At 42.8% G+C, this 15,812-nt stretch overlaps 1 protein-coding gene across 3 annotated transcripts in view; it reads right to left on the bottom strand.

Moving 5' to 3' along the window:
• Positions 1–831: 831 nt before the first annotated feature.
• The window catches only part of LOC111952313 (solute carrier family 45 member 3), a 51,804-nt gene continuing 36,823 nt past the window's right edge, over positions 832–15,812 (bottom strand). For all 3 annotated transcript variants that reach the window (XM_023970882.2, XM_023970883.2, XM_023970884.2), the window contains 3 exons: positions 14,459–15,292; positions 5,177–5,442; positions 832–4,846 (listed from right to left, as the gene is read on the bottom strand). In XM_023970882.2, the coding sequence (XP_023826650.1) occupies positions 4,403–4,846; positions 5,177–5,442; positions 14,459–15,292 (1,544 nt within the window). In that variant the 3' untranslated portion in view covers positions 832–4,402. The remainder of the gene's footprint in view (positions 4,847–5,176; positions 5,443–14,458; positions 15,293–15,812) is intronic.

The raw sequence follows: 15,812 nt of genomic DNA, 5'->3' as shown, positions 1-15,812 counted from the left end.
CATTCTCCTGGCATACGCCAAACCCAGATTCGTCCGTTGGACTGCCAGATGGTGAAGCGTGATTCAGCACGTGATTAAGCATTTCCAGAGTCCAATGGCAGTGAGCTTTACACCACTCCAGCGGACGCATTGCACATGGTGATCTTAGGCTTGTGTGTGGCTGCTCAGCCATGGAAACCCATTTCATGAAGCTCCCGATGAACAGTTATTGTGTTGATGTTGCTTCCAGAGGCAGTTTGGAACTCGGTAATGAGTGTTGCAACCGAGGACAGATGATTTTTATGCGCTACGATCTTCAGCACCCGGTGTGCAACTTTCTGTGAGCTTGTGTGGCCTACCAATTCGCAGCTGAGCTGTTGTTGCTCCTAGACATTTCCACTTCACAAAAACAGCACTTACAGTTGACCGGGGCACCTCTAGCAGCGCCGAAATTTCACAAACTGACTTGTTGGAAAGGTGCATCCTATGACGGTGCCACATTGAAAGTCACTAAGCTCTTCAGTAAGGCCATTCTACTGCCAATGTTTGTCTATGGAGATTGAATGGCTGTGTGCTCGATTTTATACACCTGTCAGCAACGAGTCTGGCTGAAATAGCCAAATCCACTCATTTGAAGGGTGTTCCACATACTTTTGTATATATAGTGTATGTCTAACAAATATCAACAAAACTAAATATAGGGGAAACTCAACACAGAGAAACAATACAGTGGTTATAAATGATCCTGATGCAGAAACAGTATTGACTACTTCCTGTTTACTAATAAATAATGATACAGAATGTTGTTTACCATACTCTGCAAAGGTATTAGTCATCATGAAGACATGCACATCCAGCAAAGTTGCTCCTTTAATTAAAACCAAAACTCATAGAGGAAATAGTCAGGATGAAACCAACAACTTAAAAGCGAAACAAAACCATGTGTTTAAATATTAATGTACTATTCTGCAAGGTAAACCAGGAAATCATCAACTTTGTGAGTTGAGTTGGATTCCTGACAACTTACAGTGCCGCAATGAAATAATGATACGTAGTATAACTTTGCCATCCTACAGGGACAAATTGACAGCAGTTGAGATCAGTAAGCTATCTGAGTGTAAGCAACCCACGATGAACGAGTGGGATGGAAGAATATTCAAATAAATTATAGCGCTGAAGGCAAGATGTCTCACATCTATACAAAAATAATAATTTATCATTTCTTCACAGAAATAGCTTTTGCCCTTTACACTTTTGACAGATGCAACAAAAATAATGCTAAATACTTTAATATGTGCTTATGATTTTTAAAAGAACAATAAATAAATAGTTATGTCCAAAAAATAAAAACATTTCTAGAGGCACTTGCAAAATGCTGCTATTTTCCCAAGGGGCTTGGCAGTATGTCCATATGCTCTACAGTACGTCAGATAAGTATTTACTTGTCTGTGTGCAGGGGGAATTTTCTCAAAGTCATCTGCTATTTTCAAAAAGTTACCATGTCTGTTTAGTAATTGGTTTTCAACGATGAGTGACGTGGTATTATCTTTCACTAACTGCCAATTAAATATTACAAGTTCATTTTGACCCCATTCTCAAAATGAGAGTATATATCCAATAGGGCCAACTGTATTTAGCCAATCTCATCATTGCATAAATGAGCTATTACATTATGTTTGGTTATTATACAGCCATATTTCTGATTGAAAGTCAGAAAGATTAGGCAAATCATACACAGAATGCATATAAAATAACATATTGATTGTAACACAAGCGTTTTACTAACAAAACCCCAATTTTGAAGAATAACTGAAGGCCACAAAATATTTTGATTACTATTTAAATATACACTCAGTGGCCAGTGTATTAGGTACACCACCCTGTTCATGAAAATGGTTCGCTCCTACAGACAGTGAGTCACGTGGCCGTGGCTTGCTATATAAAGCAGGCAGACCGGCATCGAGGCATTCAGTTACTGTTCGATTGAACGTTCGAATTGGCAAAACGAGTGACCTAAGCGACTTTGAGCATGGTGTGATCGTCGGTGCCAGGCGCGCCGGTTCCAGTATCTCAGAAACGGCCGGCCAGTGTCTAGGGTTTACCGAGAATGGTGCGACAAACAAAAAACATCCAGTTAGCAGCAGTCATATGGGTGAAAACAGCTCGTTGATGAAAGGTCGAAGGAGAATGACAAGAATCGTGCAAGCTAACAGGCGGGTCACAAACAGGCAAATAACGGCGCAGTACAACTTGTCAGTCCTTGTCACGGATGGGCTATTGCAGCAGACCACCACACCGGATTCTACTCCTATCAGCTAAAAACATGAAGAAGCGTCTCCAGTGGGCACGCGATCACCAACACTGAACAATTGAGGAGTGGAYAAACATAGCCTGGTCTGACGAATCACAGTTCCTGTTGTGTCAGGATTTGGCGTAAACAGCATGAGTCCATGGCCCAATCCTGCTTGGTGTCAACGGTAACAGTTGAGCGAAGTTTCCATGCCCCGAAGAATTCAGGCTGTTCTAGAGGGTGTCCGACCCAGTACTAAATGGTTGTACCTAATACACTGGCCACAGTGTACAGCAGCAGATGGGATACAGAAAGTCTGTAGCTTATAGCTATTATTTGTGTGCAGTATTCTGTTAGGTGACTGGAACTCCAGGAGAGACTGCATCCAAAGTCATGTCATGTTGCCCTGCTCTCTCCTCTGCACTATGAAATTCACACACACAAGTTTGTTTTACTATCCTTGTGGGGACCAAACAATTGATTCCCTAAACCTTAACATTAACTCTAAACCTAACCCTCACTCCTAACCCTAATTCTAACCCTAACCAAATGTTCCTTGTTTTACTATCCTTGTGAGGACTTCTGGTCCCCACAAGGATAGTAAAACAAACAACAACAAAAAACACACACACACACACACACACCTTTTCACAGACCCATGTTGACCTTCAAAAGAGATGTACGATACACAGAGAAAAGCATAAAAAATATGACAGAACACAAAAAACTGTCATCTTGCATACCAAAACTATTTTCAGTAACCCAGTTCACTGTAATGCTGCAGTGTTGCTAGTATGACTTTTTGGTATTTTGCTCATGGGAATATTAATGGAGTTTCCAAAAAGAAGTGTACCTGAATTTTTTACAGCATTGGTTAATTCACCTCATTTACTTTCCTAGTGTCATTTCAAATTGAACGTGATAATGGCAGTAGAAATTATGTAATAAATAGCACAATATGGCACTGTCTGAAATTTCTAGAAAAGAGGTGACTATCCTGAGATGACAGACTTCAAACAAAAATGCAATGATGCCATTGAGCCACTTCATTCTAACAACACCACAGTTACACAGATGACCTCACCCAAACAGGTTGCATAAGAAATTCCCATAGGAATATAAATATATGAATTCATATACAAAATATATACAGTAAACCTGTTTATTACCAAAAAAACATCCAAAACTAGGGGCCAGTTACCCTTAACATTCCCAATTTTTCTATTTGCAGTTTCTTGACGAACAAGTCCAATGGTCTCATTTGACTTATCACGTGTGTGATAACATGTACGTTTCGGTAAGCAATGCATAATCCACCCATTGTGACTGCAAGCACAACCTGGCTGAGAATAAGAAACAGACAGAAATGCCCCTACATTAGCAGCATGGAGCTATGTGAGCCCAGATCCTTTCCCAAGCAGGTGATGGGCTCTCCAGATTGGTTATTTTTCTCTCTTGGCCAGTCTGCATGAGAAGTGGGCAATAATCTCCTGTTGACTTGGACTAAGGGCTGGATTCGATCCATATTGCAGAAGTATCGCGGAAGATCCACATTATAGGCAATGTTCCCGCATTCCCACGGACTGCATTCACGGTAAACGCTGTCGGCTTAATCGGAAATTACCTTTACATTTTAACACAGATCTTCCACAGTACGGATTGAATCCAGCCCTAACAGCAGACTGTTTTAAAAATATAGCATGGACAAACTCCTCACATAGATGAGAGTGAAATGGTAATAAATCTGTATTCCAGTTGTCTAAGGGCTGATGGAGTCCGATCATGCTGTGAAGCTAGCTGTACCTGAGGAGAAGGAGAAATGACCCTTCTGAGAGGCCATCTACGTGTCTGAGAGGAACAAGGTGAGAGACACTCTAAATACACAGACACAGTCTCTCTCTTGTCGACACAGTAACTAGCTGCAGTAAATTCTGGAGGGAACAATTGTCATGGGTATACATTTTTCTTTCATTCCTGCCGCACACATACACACAAACGTATAAACGGGCTGCCTCATTGCAATCCATTGGTAATGCCATGGCAACGGTCAGCGAAGACACTGGAGCGTTGCAAGCGCAGGGAGTGGTAGTGCAGCCAGGGGTGCATTCCTTCACTCTTGGTTCCTGTTTTTTTTCAGCTCTTGAGGTCCTTTTGGTCAAAGATGATGTGGTTGGCCAGATAGATGGCGATGATGCCGAAGATGGCGGAGGAGGCCATATAGGCAGTGACGGACTTTGTGAACTGAACGATCATGCCCATGAAGAGAGTGGGAAAGACCTGAGAGAGGAGGAAGGTGCTATCCAGGATGGCAAAGTCCAACCCTACGCCGCGCTTCTCGTAGCCCTCTGGCTCATCCTGCTCGGGGCCCGTGGCTTTGTGGGACGACCCATTCTGGCCGTGGGGAGGGGGGTAGTAGTCTGAGCCGTCTTGGCTGAAGAAGGCATGCCCGTTGGTGCCCCCCAGTTTGTGGGCCAGCCCCGCCTCCTCGGACACAGCTGTCAAATGTGTGATCGAGTCCTGCTTGATCACAATCCCGTACTTAAGCAAGTTTTTTGTTTTCTTTTTTGGCATGTAAACCTGAAATGCAAAGAGAGATAAGTAAATTCAATACACAGTCTAGGGTTAGGCAGTGTGTGCAAGGGAGTTTGTTTGTGTAGGGCTGGACTGGGTATGTGTACAGAGGGAGGGAGAAAAATGATATGACTATGACCACGATGTGAGCGTTTGTTTGTATTGTAACATACATGGCTGTTTACTCAGCCCTGATACATGGCTGTTGACTCCTACGGTATCTAAAAGAGTAAACAGAATTGTATCACAGTTCAAATATGATTTCATATGTACACTATGCTCAGGAAGTACAGGGACCACAGAGTACTGTATGTATGTGTGCCTTTCTGTCCTTACCTCCATTTCCTTGTGGTAGTGGCAGGTGAGGGTGTACGGCAGCGTCTGCAGCGTGGCATAGGCAAAGCCAGTCAGAGCCGACATCACGGTGACCAGGACCACACTCTTGGACATACAGATGACCAGGGCAGAGATGGTGAAGCTCACCATGCTGCTCAGGTAGACCCGGCGCGAGCCAAAATGGCGGACCAGTCGGCTCATGAGCAGGGAGAAGACAGTAGAGGTAGCACACTGCAGGAACAGGCCCAGGCTGCCCATACGGATGCCTGCAAGACAGGATTGAAGTTGTGGTAACAAATTAAGATACAAGATTATGTAATATCAATTATGTCCCTAACATTTATGGGAACAATAATTCTACATGATTATAATTCTAGTTAGTTAACTAGCTAATCGTCCTAGATTCATGCATAGACAAACAGACACAACCCAAGAACAAGGTCAAACATACAGTACTATAACACCACAACAGGTTGTGGTTGCAAATGCAAAATACGACCAGTAACCTCATCCGGACACTTACTATTAAAAAATACCCCTGTAGGAGCCGGCTTTATGATTTAAGTTATTAGTGGGGGTGTTCCATTTCACAGTCTCAACAACACATAATACTTTAATCATGTTTAAAGATACAGACCTCTTCACCACATATTAACCTATAGCTGCTTTTACTGTGGCGCATTAATGGATCTTTATGTGTTTTCAATTCTCGGTTTGCTCATGCCATCAACACACGGAACAGATCAGAGCCCTAATCTACGAATCAGGGTTGAGGAGTTAGTTAACTTTGGTCAACTCTGAGTTCAATTTGGGATAACCGGTACCACAAAAGTGGCTAAACTTTTAGCCAGGTTAATGTCTATGACAACGAATCCTTCAGAACTAACCTGCTCTGATGCATAATTATCATACCCCCCCCCAAAAAAATGCTAGCCTCCCCTGTTATTGTAATGGTGAGAGGTTGTCTTGGGGGTATGATATTTGTGCGTCTAACTTTCTCACTCATCATTATTCACGATTCATTCAGGATTATCCGTAATCATGATAGCATCCACATGAATGTAGAAGTGTCTAGAAACATATTATATTCTTATTTACAATAACAGTGACTCCAAAATGACACAATACCATTATTTACCATTAGTTTCTATTGGGCACAAAATAATCTGAAACACACACACACAAAAAAGCTAATGCATCCAGTCACAAGCTTAATGTAGTCATTGTGTGCTAGGAATATGGAACCAAATATGAAACCTTTACTACTTTAATACACATAAGTACATTTTTACCAATACTTTTGGTTCCCTAAAATGGAGGGTCTATGTACAAAGAGTGCTGTAATTAAAGCTGACAGTCTGCACTTTAACCTCCTAGTCATGCATCATTTCAAATCCAGTGCTGGAGTACAGAGCCAAAACAGCAACAAATGTGTCAATGTCCTAATCAATGTTCCCTCAAAGAAAATGCGGCTGTGAGCAAATTTCAGGTCTGCTGAGCGCAAACTTGAACGTTGTGAAAATTCTGTGCAACCGCCAGCGCGCGTTTACTGTGAACACTGAGGCTGTACCTGCTTTAACTTACCGTTGTAACAGTGGCCAAGCAAGCTACTGTGGCTATTGATCATAATGTAGGCCTACCATCACAGTCTAGTTCAAAGTAAATGGCACAGATCCATATATGGCAATGGTCTATTTGCATATACGCCTACTGCAGCTCTGATTGGTTATGCTGCACCGGTCTGTGTAGAGTATGGCCTGAGTTGTGTGTAAATGCAATAGAATCCTACTCCGATGCGTGCTGCCTACAACGAAATCTCTTGCGTAGCTAGTTTTGCATACTAAGTCTTGCATAGTTCATTTTGTTTCGGTATGTTGCATTGAAAGTGGCTAATATTGTGTTGATTCGATCACAAATGCCACACTAAAAAGGAAACATTGATAGCTAGAGCAAACACTCCAAGTATTTGAAAGAAGAGGCGCAGACTCCACAGCACAAATACTGTGTCTGAAACCCAGTTTGTTCTACCTTCCCTAGTCTACATGGCATCACAGGGAGGTTCTTCATTCCAAATCAACATAATAAGTGGCCTACAACTACTATGGAAAGGTCGGCTGCCTGAGCCGACTTTATTTGTAGTATTTAAAGCGGTTTGATATTACTGTTAGCTGTAAGGGGCCGATTTAGACTTAGGAAATGTACACCTTCATACGCACGCCTTTCCTACACACTTCTCAGTAGTTGGTATTCAGACACCTAATGCAGTCGCGTAATGCGTTCTACAGATGTGGCTACCTTTCACACACTGAARACATTTAATTCAACCGCTGAACACCCTCCYKCTTGCTGGCCAACAGATTTTCTCGTGGCGTTTTCATTCGATAGGGTTTTCAGTACATTTATCTTATTAAGCCATCCCTTTAAATACGGTGTACCTTTAATTAGAATTTTGCTGACAGACTGACTAAAATACATTGAGAGAATGGGTTCAGAATATAGGGATCAATGAAAGAAAGCCATCTAAATATATGTATATTCGTCTCTGTTTCACCACCAACCGGTAGATTTAAAAATACTTTGATCTCGTAGATTATTAAAGCAAATGTTAGGGTTAAGAAAGTATGTACAAAAAAATGCCTATATTGATGAATCAAAAATACAGTGGTTTGATTCATCCTGAAAGTTGCCATATTCAAGTTCAATCTATGACATGTTGGAAGGTGAAAAAAAGTGTACAATAGGGGTTGAACAATAGTCCTATAAATCTACCCTAATTCTCACTAATCATGGAACTGTATGACAACGGTCCAGTCGTCGTGAACGTGTACCAGGCTCCAGGTTTAAGCTGCTACGTGTGGTCTGAGTTCCATAATGATTCAAATAGGCAACATGTCCCAAATGTTCACAACATCAGTCTAATATGATCCACTATTGCTAGCGACCCTCAGAAACAGGAAAGAAAGCTAAACGGAGTGGAATGGAATGATGCAAAATGTAGGATACAAATTGAGCTAGGTTTCCATCCAATTGGCAACGGATTTGTACGTGAATATAAAACTATCTGCATAAAGAAAATATTCACATTTTCCTACCAGTGGTTTGTTTCCACCAAACGGACTTGTTGCGGATAAAAATCAGTGCGAGATGAGGTAGCGCACACAAAATGTACATTTTCACGCAAGTTTTTATGTTCCGAATAAAAATCGAAAGTTCAAAGCATTTTAAACTTGTTACATAAAAATGTTTCTTTAAATAACAAATGTGCCTACTCTGGTCTTGGCACTTGCTCTCTAGCCAACAGCTCACAGATACAGTGCAGGTAGTCTGTGCGGGTACGCTAGTCTACATGATGAGATTATTATGGATATTATTCTGCCTATTGTTATTTGTCAAARGGCAGTCAATCATTGATCATCATGTCACCAGAATAAGACCCTAGATATTTATTGGAAAGCAGCATCAAGCTCATCACCGTGCACTTTCACCACCCTGTGAAATTCATCATAATTTATCTGTAGCCTAATAATGTTGAATGAACAAATTATCTGTTGGCATCTATAACATTTTATCGAGACTTCCTGTTTCCAGCACAGCTGTCTTGTGTATATATTTTTTTAAGGTATGACTTTACCCGCATAAAAGCTGTGGATGAAATGTGGTTACTGACGGTGGCTCCCGATAGTGGTTAATATTTAACATGATACAAATTGTAAGATAAAACTGAGAAAAGCCCAGGCATATAATTAAACATTCTAAAGCACATAAATCAACTCGGCAGGTTCGGCACTACAGAAGTCTATAGCTTGGGTCTCCAAATTTCATCCCGGCAAATTATGAGGGCATACAATTAAAATTCTGAACAATGGCACAGCTATTTATAGATTACTTCACTGTGGAATAGAGGCCGTAATACATTGCCTGTTGATTTGATTTTCAGTTTGCTTCCATATGACTGGTTCCACATTCGTTCTCAGGGATCATAAGGAAAAATAATCTAAAACAATTGCTAAGTGTATTTACAATCCCTTTCTCCAAACAGATTACTAATTTACCTAGCTTTTATCAATAGCTGACACTGGTAGAGGCTCTTCAGAGGAGGAAGGGGAGGACCATCCTTCTCATTGAATTTCATAAAAATAAAATGTTTAAAACATTTAAAAATATACTTTTTAGATACAACTATACTAAATATATTCACGTTACCAAATCATTTATTAAAACACACTGCTTTGCAATGAAGGTCTACAAAGTAGCCTCAACAGCCCTCTGTTAGGTAGCACCATAGTGTAGCCGGAGGACAGCTATTCAGTCCTCCTCTTGGTACATTAAGTTCAATACAAAACCTAGGAGGCTCTTGGTCCTCACCCCATTCCATAGACTTACACAGTAATTATGACAACTTCCGGAGGACGTCCTCCAACCTATCAGAACTCTTGGAGCATGAACTGACATGTTGTCAGAGAATTAATATATTACTGAAAGCATTAGCTACAGCTAAAATGTGGTGAGTAGTTGACTCAAAGAGAGAGAAAGACAAAAGTTGAGCAGGTTATGACTATCCAACACAACACTGGAACTCTTCCAAGTCAAAGGGACTTTTGGTTTTATTAATTTATTCCAACCAGGGCCTGCCGGTGAACTGCTAAATTGCTTACTGACTATACACTAATGTTACTGCATGATTGTATTAGCTACGTTGACTAGGACGTTACTATAGCTAAAATGGGGACAACGATGTAGGCTGTGTGCAGCGGTTTTGATATAGTTTGGCTTAGAAAGGTTTTTTCGCCTGGTCACATACAGCTGATGTGTTGTACATTGAAGTCCACAAGCGAAGGGAAAAGGTGAGAGGAGGAGAGTGCATAGATGCGAGAAGGAATACAATGTGGCTGCTATGAAAGTGAACTGTGTTTGCGCGTGATCAGGGGTGTATTCATTCCGCCGATTCTGTGGAAAAACATTTATTGAACGGAAGCAAACGAAACGGTGATACCTGAATACCTGAATTTGTACAATAGAAACTCTTGTTTGCAACTGTTGAACTAATGATTACACCCTATATCAGCTAGATGCAGGCAAGAGTTTCTATTGTACAAATTCAGGTATTCAGGTATTCAGGTATCACCGTTTCGTTTGCTTCCGTTCAAGAAATGTTTTCCCACAGAATCGGCGGAATACATGTGCAAGGCGGTATTGAATGTGTCACTTCTCTCGATATGTGTGCACCTACGTTGTAAACTTTAATTTAAAGGCTAGGTTGTAGCAACCTCATGATGGGTTTAGGGAACATTTGAGTATCATGTAGTAGCCTAAACTTATCGATGTTACATTAAACTGGGTGAATGGAATATGAATGACAGTAATAGAAATAAGACCATGCTCATGGGAAAAATTAATTGTCCTGCCTCATAAACGGCACTGACCGCCACTGGCTGATACTGGCGTTTGCCCATGCTTAAATTAATAGTCAGAATATGCGTAGAGACATCTCTGCATGGTCTAGCGAAGTGTAATTATGAGAAGATTTACAAGGAGGTTGAACGAGATTTAACAGTTTGGGAGAAGTTGCCTGCTTCTTTACAAACTAGGGTCGCTTCCATAAAGATGAATGTGTTGCCACGTATTCGTTTCCTGAGCATGATGATCCCGATCCCTCCACCAGTAGGCTATTGGGGAAGGATTGATAAACATATACATACATACCTTTGGAATGGCAAACATCCAAAGATTGGGTTTGAGGTGTTACAACGACAAAAGTGTAATGGTGGACTTGCATTACCAAATGTTTGTATTTACCACCAATCTTGATCAGTCTACATCAGTCTCTTGGAGAACTATTGAGGAAGAACTTGTTTCACCTACTAGATTGCAGGATGTGTTATTGTCTGGTATATCTAATAGGAAATGCATGCTGTATTTTGGTCCTATCATTTCTAACACAATAGAGAATTGTAGGAACGTTGAGAAGTGTGTAGGTGTTAACTGGAAATGGCATCTTCATACCCCTCTATGGCATAACAAGGCTATCACTTCCTGTAATAAACCGTTAGTCTAGAGCCTGGTCTGCAAAAGGGATCAATATTTGGATTTATTTGATTTATTTAACCTTTATTTAACTAGGCAACTCAAAGGGTCTTCTTAGTTTTCAGGAACTTTGTCTTCGTTTCGATTTGCAAGGGTCGTCAATCTTTCTATACTCTTAAGACTACAGTCAGCGCTTTGTGCCTGTGGGGTTCCGTGGGGTACAAGTGTGGGAAGGCACCCGGTGATAGAGTGGATTTTTACATTCCAGTCCAGAGGTTTTGTGTGTGCTATTTCTTCTCATCTTACAACGATTAAAGCAGAAAGATCTCTCAATGGTTAAAACATGGGTAGATGATTTGGCTGTCGATGATGAGGCTATTGATTGGGAGAATGTCTGGGAGAATATATTTCACTCATCAAAGAACCCGAACCATCAATTCATTCATTTTAAACTCTGTCATAGATCYTACTGGACACCACTTGTAAGATTTCATGCAAAACAGACCCATACTGTGACCTATGTAACCTCAATACACTTGGTACATACAAACATATGATATGGGATTGTCCTGAGGTTTATGAGTTTGAGGAAAGTGTCGTATATCCTCTCTGACATGGTTGATAAAACTGTACCCCTTGAACCAATTACGCTGTTGCTTAACAATGACACAGGTATGCAGCTGAATGAGAAACAGCTAAAAGTTTGGCTGGCTGGGTTGACTGCTGCCAAAAAACGTGTTGTTCAGCGCTAGTTGTCACCACATGACCTTAATATAAGGAAATGGCTAGCATGCTTTCAGGATGTAATTATGTTGGAGTTATCCACTGCTTGTATGAATAAAGCCAGTCCTAGCACTCTGGAAACATGCAAAGTATCCGCCTCAGAAATCTCTCTAAACTGTTGGATGTGATGTAAAATGCTTACTTGATGGTGTTGTATTAGCAAATTGACTTTGCTGTGTATATTCTAGTGTAGTGCGTGTTGTTTATTTTAATTTTAAACAATATATTTAGATTCAAAAATTGGGGGAAAAGTGTCATTTTAGTTTTATGGTTGGATTGCCCTTGTGACCCAATAAAAAACAATTGTTCACAGAAAATAATATGCGTAGAGAGAAAAGTGCATAAAAAGGGAATTAAGTTTCATTTATGCACGCATAACTGAGGTTTGAATTCCCCCCTAAGTGCATAGGACACAAGTTCAGTAACATGGCAGCTAATGTTACATGGGAGAAGGATGTGGATCGACTAGCTGTTTGAAAGCAAAGGACCAAGCCCACATTACAAACACTGCATGAGATAGTGGACTAGCTTTAWCCAGCATTGGAAGTTCAGGGTATACAATCACATTTGCACTGAGGATAAACCACATTGCGGTGAAAAAGGTCATCTCAATTATGGGGTGTTGTAGTAAATACTGTGTTGTGGCTGCTTTGCGTGATGTACTGTTGTCTCTACCTTCTTGCCCTTTGTGCTGTTGTCTGTGCCCAATAATGTTTGTAGCCTGTTTTGTGCTGCTACCATGTTGTGCTGCTGCCATGTTGTGTTMCTACCATGCTGTGTTGTCATGTGTTGCTGCCATGCTATATTGTCGTCTTAGGTCTCTCTTTATGCAGTGTTGTCTCTCTTGTCGTGATGTGTGTTTTGTCCTATATTTTTATTTAATTTATTTATATTTTTAATCCCAGCCCCCGCCCCCGCAGGAAGCCTTTTGCCTTTTCGTAGGCCGTCATTGTAAATAAGAATTTGTTCTTAACTGACTTGCCTAGTTAAATAAAGTTTAAATACAATAAATACAATTTAAATAACTTAAATAAATGTCAGGCTTCAGACTTTTGTGCTTGGCCTCTGCCCTGTACCTGAATGAACATGCTCTTTGTACACTGATTGTTTGACATTAATGCACTGTGAGTGTGACATTCCTCCTTGTCCTGCAGGCATGGGAGGGAGGGATGGGGGTGGGTGGTAGGGATGGGGGTGGGGGAGAAGCATGAAGCCTTGCAGAGCTCCACTACACACAGAGAACAGACCTGGGAAACTTCTCAGTGTGGGAGAAGCAGGAAGCCTTGCCCAAGAGCTCCACTACACACAGAGAACAGACCTGGGAAACTTCTCGATGTGGGAGAAGCATGAAGCCTTGCAGAGCTCCACTACACACAGAGAACAGACCTGGGAAACTTCTCAGTGTGGGAGAAGCATGAAGCCTTGCAGAGCTCCACTACACACAGAGAACAAGACCTGGGAAACTTCTCAGTGTGGGAGAAGCAGGAAGCCTTGCAGAGCCCACTACACCACAGAGAACAAACCTGGGAAACTTCTCAGTGTGGGAAAGCATGAAGCCTTGCAGAGCTCCACTACACACAGAGAACAGACCTGGGAAACTTCTCAGTGTGGGAGAAGCATGAAGCCTTGCAGAGCTCCACTACGCACAGAGAACAGACCTGGGAAACTTCTCAGTGTGGGAGAAGCAGGAAGCCTTGCAGAGCTCCACTACGCACAGAGAACAGACCTGGGAAACTTCTCAGTGTGGGAGAAGAAGGTTTCGTTTTGTCCCTCTCACCATTAGTTTTTCTCTCACTTTGTCTCTCTCATCTCTGTTTTTCTGCTGTGAGTCTGGGGTATTATGTCAGTCAGATTCAACGCAGTTTGAAGTTTGAAGGTCTTCTTTTACACTGATCATCTTCTCCTCATCCAATAAAGCTATGCAATATTCAAGGGGATTAGGAACCAGACTCTTAATGACTCTTAATGCACGCTTTATTACCAGGGAGAAAGGTACAGTGACTGGAAACTCTAGGTAATATTATGGCAACACCGAAGCTTGCTCCTCTGCCTGACTACCTCCCACCTGTGCCATTGGAATGTGCACGCATTCGGCCCAGCTGTGGCGGAGGGAGCTGTCCAAGCCGGCAAAGCAGCTGAGTGGCCAGGTGGTAGTGGTGAAGGTGCGGACTGAGGACAGGAGTGTCAGGGTGAACTGGACTGGGGCTGTATGCACTTTGAGGCCCCACTAGTACGTTGGGGGAGGATTCTAACTGTCTCTATACAAAATCACTCTACTGGAGGTGGCCGTTTGAGAACTTTGGGTTCTCTGATTGTGAATACATCAAAGATCAAGGACATAATGAAGCAGAGCTTGCCCAGCCAAAGTATGTATGTGATAATATCAAATATTGTCTACATGAGAGATGAAGAGGCATTTCGCCAAAGTAAGTGATAGATCACACAGTATATCCACAGAGAAGAAAGACAACTCACCGTCGTCGTAGCGCTGCCTGGAGGCGGTCCCGGGAGCGGCACTGGGCACGCCCTCGTACAGCCCCTCCCCCACAAAGTCTGTGTAGAAGAGCATAAAGGACATGACGGCCATCCAGCTGCAGAGCTGTGCCACGCACAGCTGCCTCATTACCTGGGGCACGTGGCAGTAGCTGTGGTAGATGGCTGGCGTCATGGACCAGAACGTCCTCAGCAGGCACAGCAGCGGGCCCGACTTGAGCAGCCGCAATTTGCATTTGAGCAGGTAGCAGCAGGAGCGTGGAATGCTGCAGTGGCCCGCCTCCAGGAGAGGAGCTGGCTCCAGGGCCGGCACACCAGCACACGGCGGCTCCTCCGACACCTTCATGGTGATCAGCACGCTGGTCACGAAGATGAGGATGAGCATGAAGAAGAGGCACTCTGCCTGGCCGCCCAGGTAGACGGACAGCAGGCCCCGGCTCCAGTCTAGCGCAGGAAGCAGGTAGCCCACACAGCCTCCGAGGCTGACCATAAAGGAGAACATGGCGAAGGCCTGGTTGCAGTCCTCCTCGTCGCGGTACAGGTCCGAGAGGAGCGCCTCTAGCGGCGTGAAGCACACCTGGCCACAGAAGTCGAGCAGGCCCACCCCGAGGATGAGGAAGGCCACTTCTAGGGTGCGTCCGCCCCAGGTGAAGTAGGCAGCCAGCAGGTCGGCATGGGGGATGATGAGGAGGGCTAGGAGGACACCCAGGGACAGCAGCCAGATGAAGGGCCGACGGCGGCCATAGCTGCTGTTGCAGTGGTCACTGGCTGAGCCAATCACAGGGATGAAGATGAGACCTAACACTGGGCCGATACCTGGGGGAGGAGAGAGAGAGAGAGATAGATAGATAGAGAGATAGAGATAGGAGGGCATCAGTGATGTTGATTCATTGGTTGTCAGTTACAAAGTCAAAGGGTTTCTAGGTTGGTGTGTAAAACCAGTTAGTTTAGTTATCAGTATCAAAGCAATAGTCATAAACACATAAAATAGTTAAGTAGGTAAACGCTGATTCCCTTTAAGAACAATTGCGTGAGTTATAAGCCAACATAATAGTTATTGGATTTGAGTTTTTCCACAAAATATCCCTGTGAACTCTAATCCAACAAATGTCCTGGCTGCATCTGATGTTGTCTGGTATCTTCCAGTTTACTAKCTTCCTCATGCTGATAGGGCTTGGAGGCAGGATCTCCGGGGGTCTGTGGCCCACTGGCCCCATCACTGCTCCATCCATCTCTCTGAGTGCTAGTGAAGGCTGCCTACAGATGGTTCTGTGCCCCAAGCTAACCCACCATAGGCGTCCCTCTCTTCCCCACTGCTGGATTGGGCTAATTAAAA

This window comes from Salvelinus sp. IW2-2015, linkage group LG26 (assembly GCF_002910315.2).
Source record: "Salvelinus sp. IW2-2015 linkage group LG26, ASM291031v2, whole genome shotgun sequence".
NCBI lineage: Eukaryota > Metazoa > Chordata > Actinopteri > Salmoniformes > Salmonidae > Salvelinus > Salvelinus sp. IW2-2015.
The sequence above is the reverse complement of the archived record's forward strand: the minus strand, read 5'-3'. Positions and strand labels throughout refer to the sequence as shown.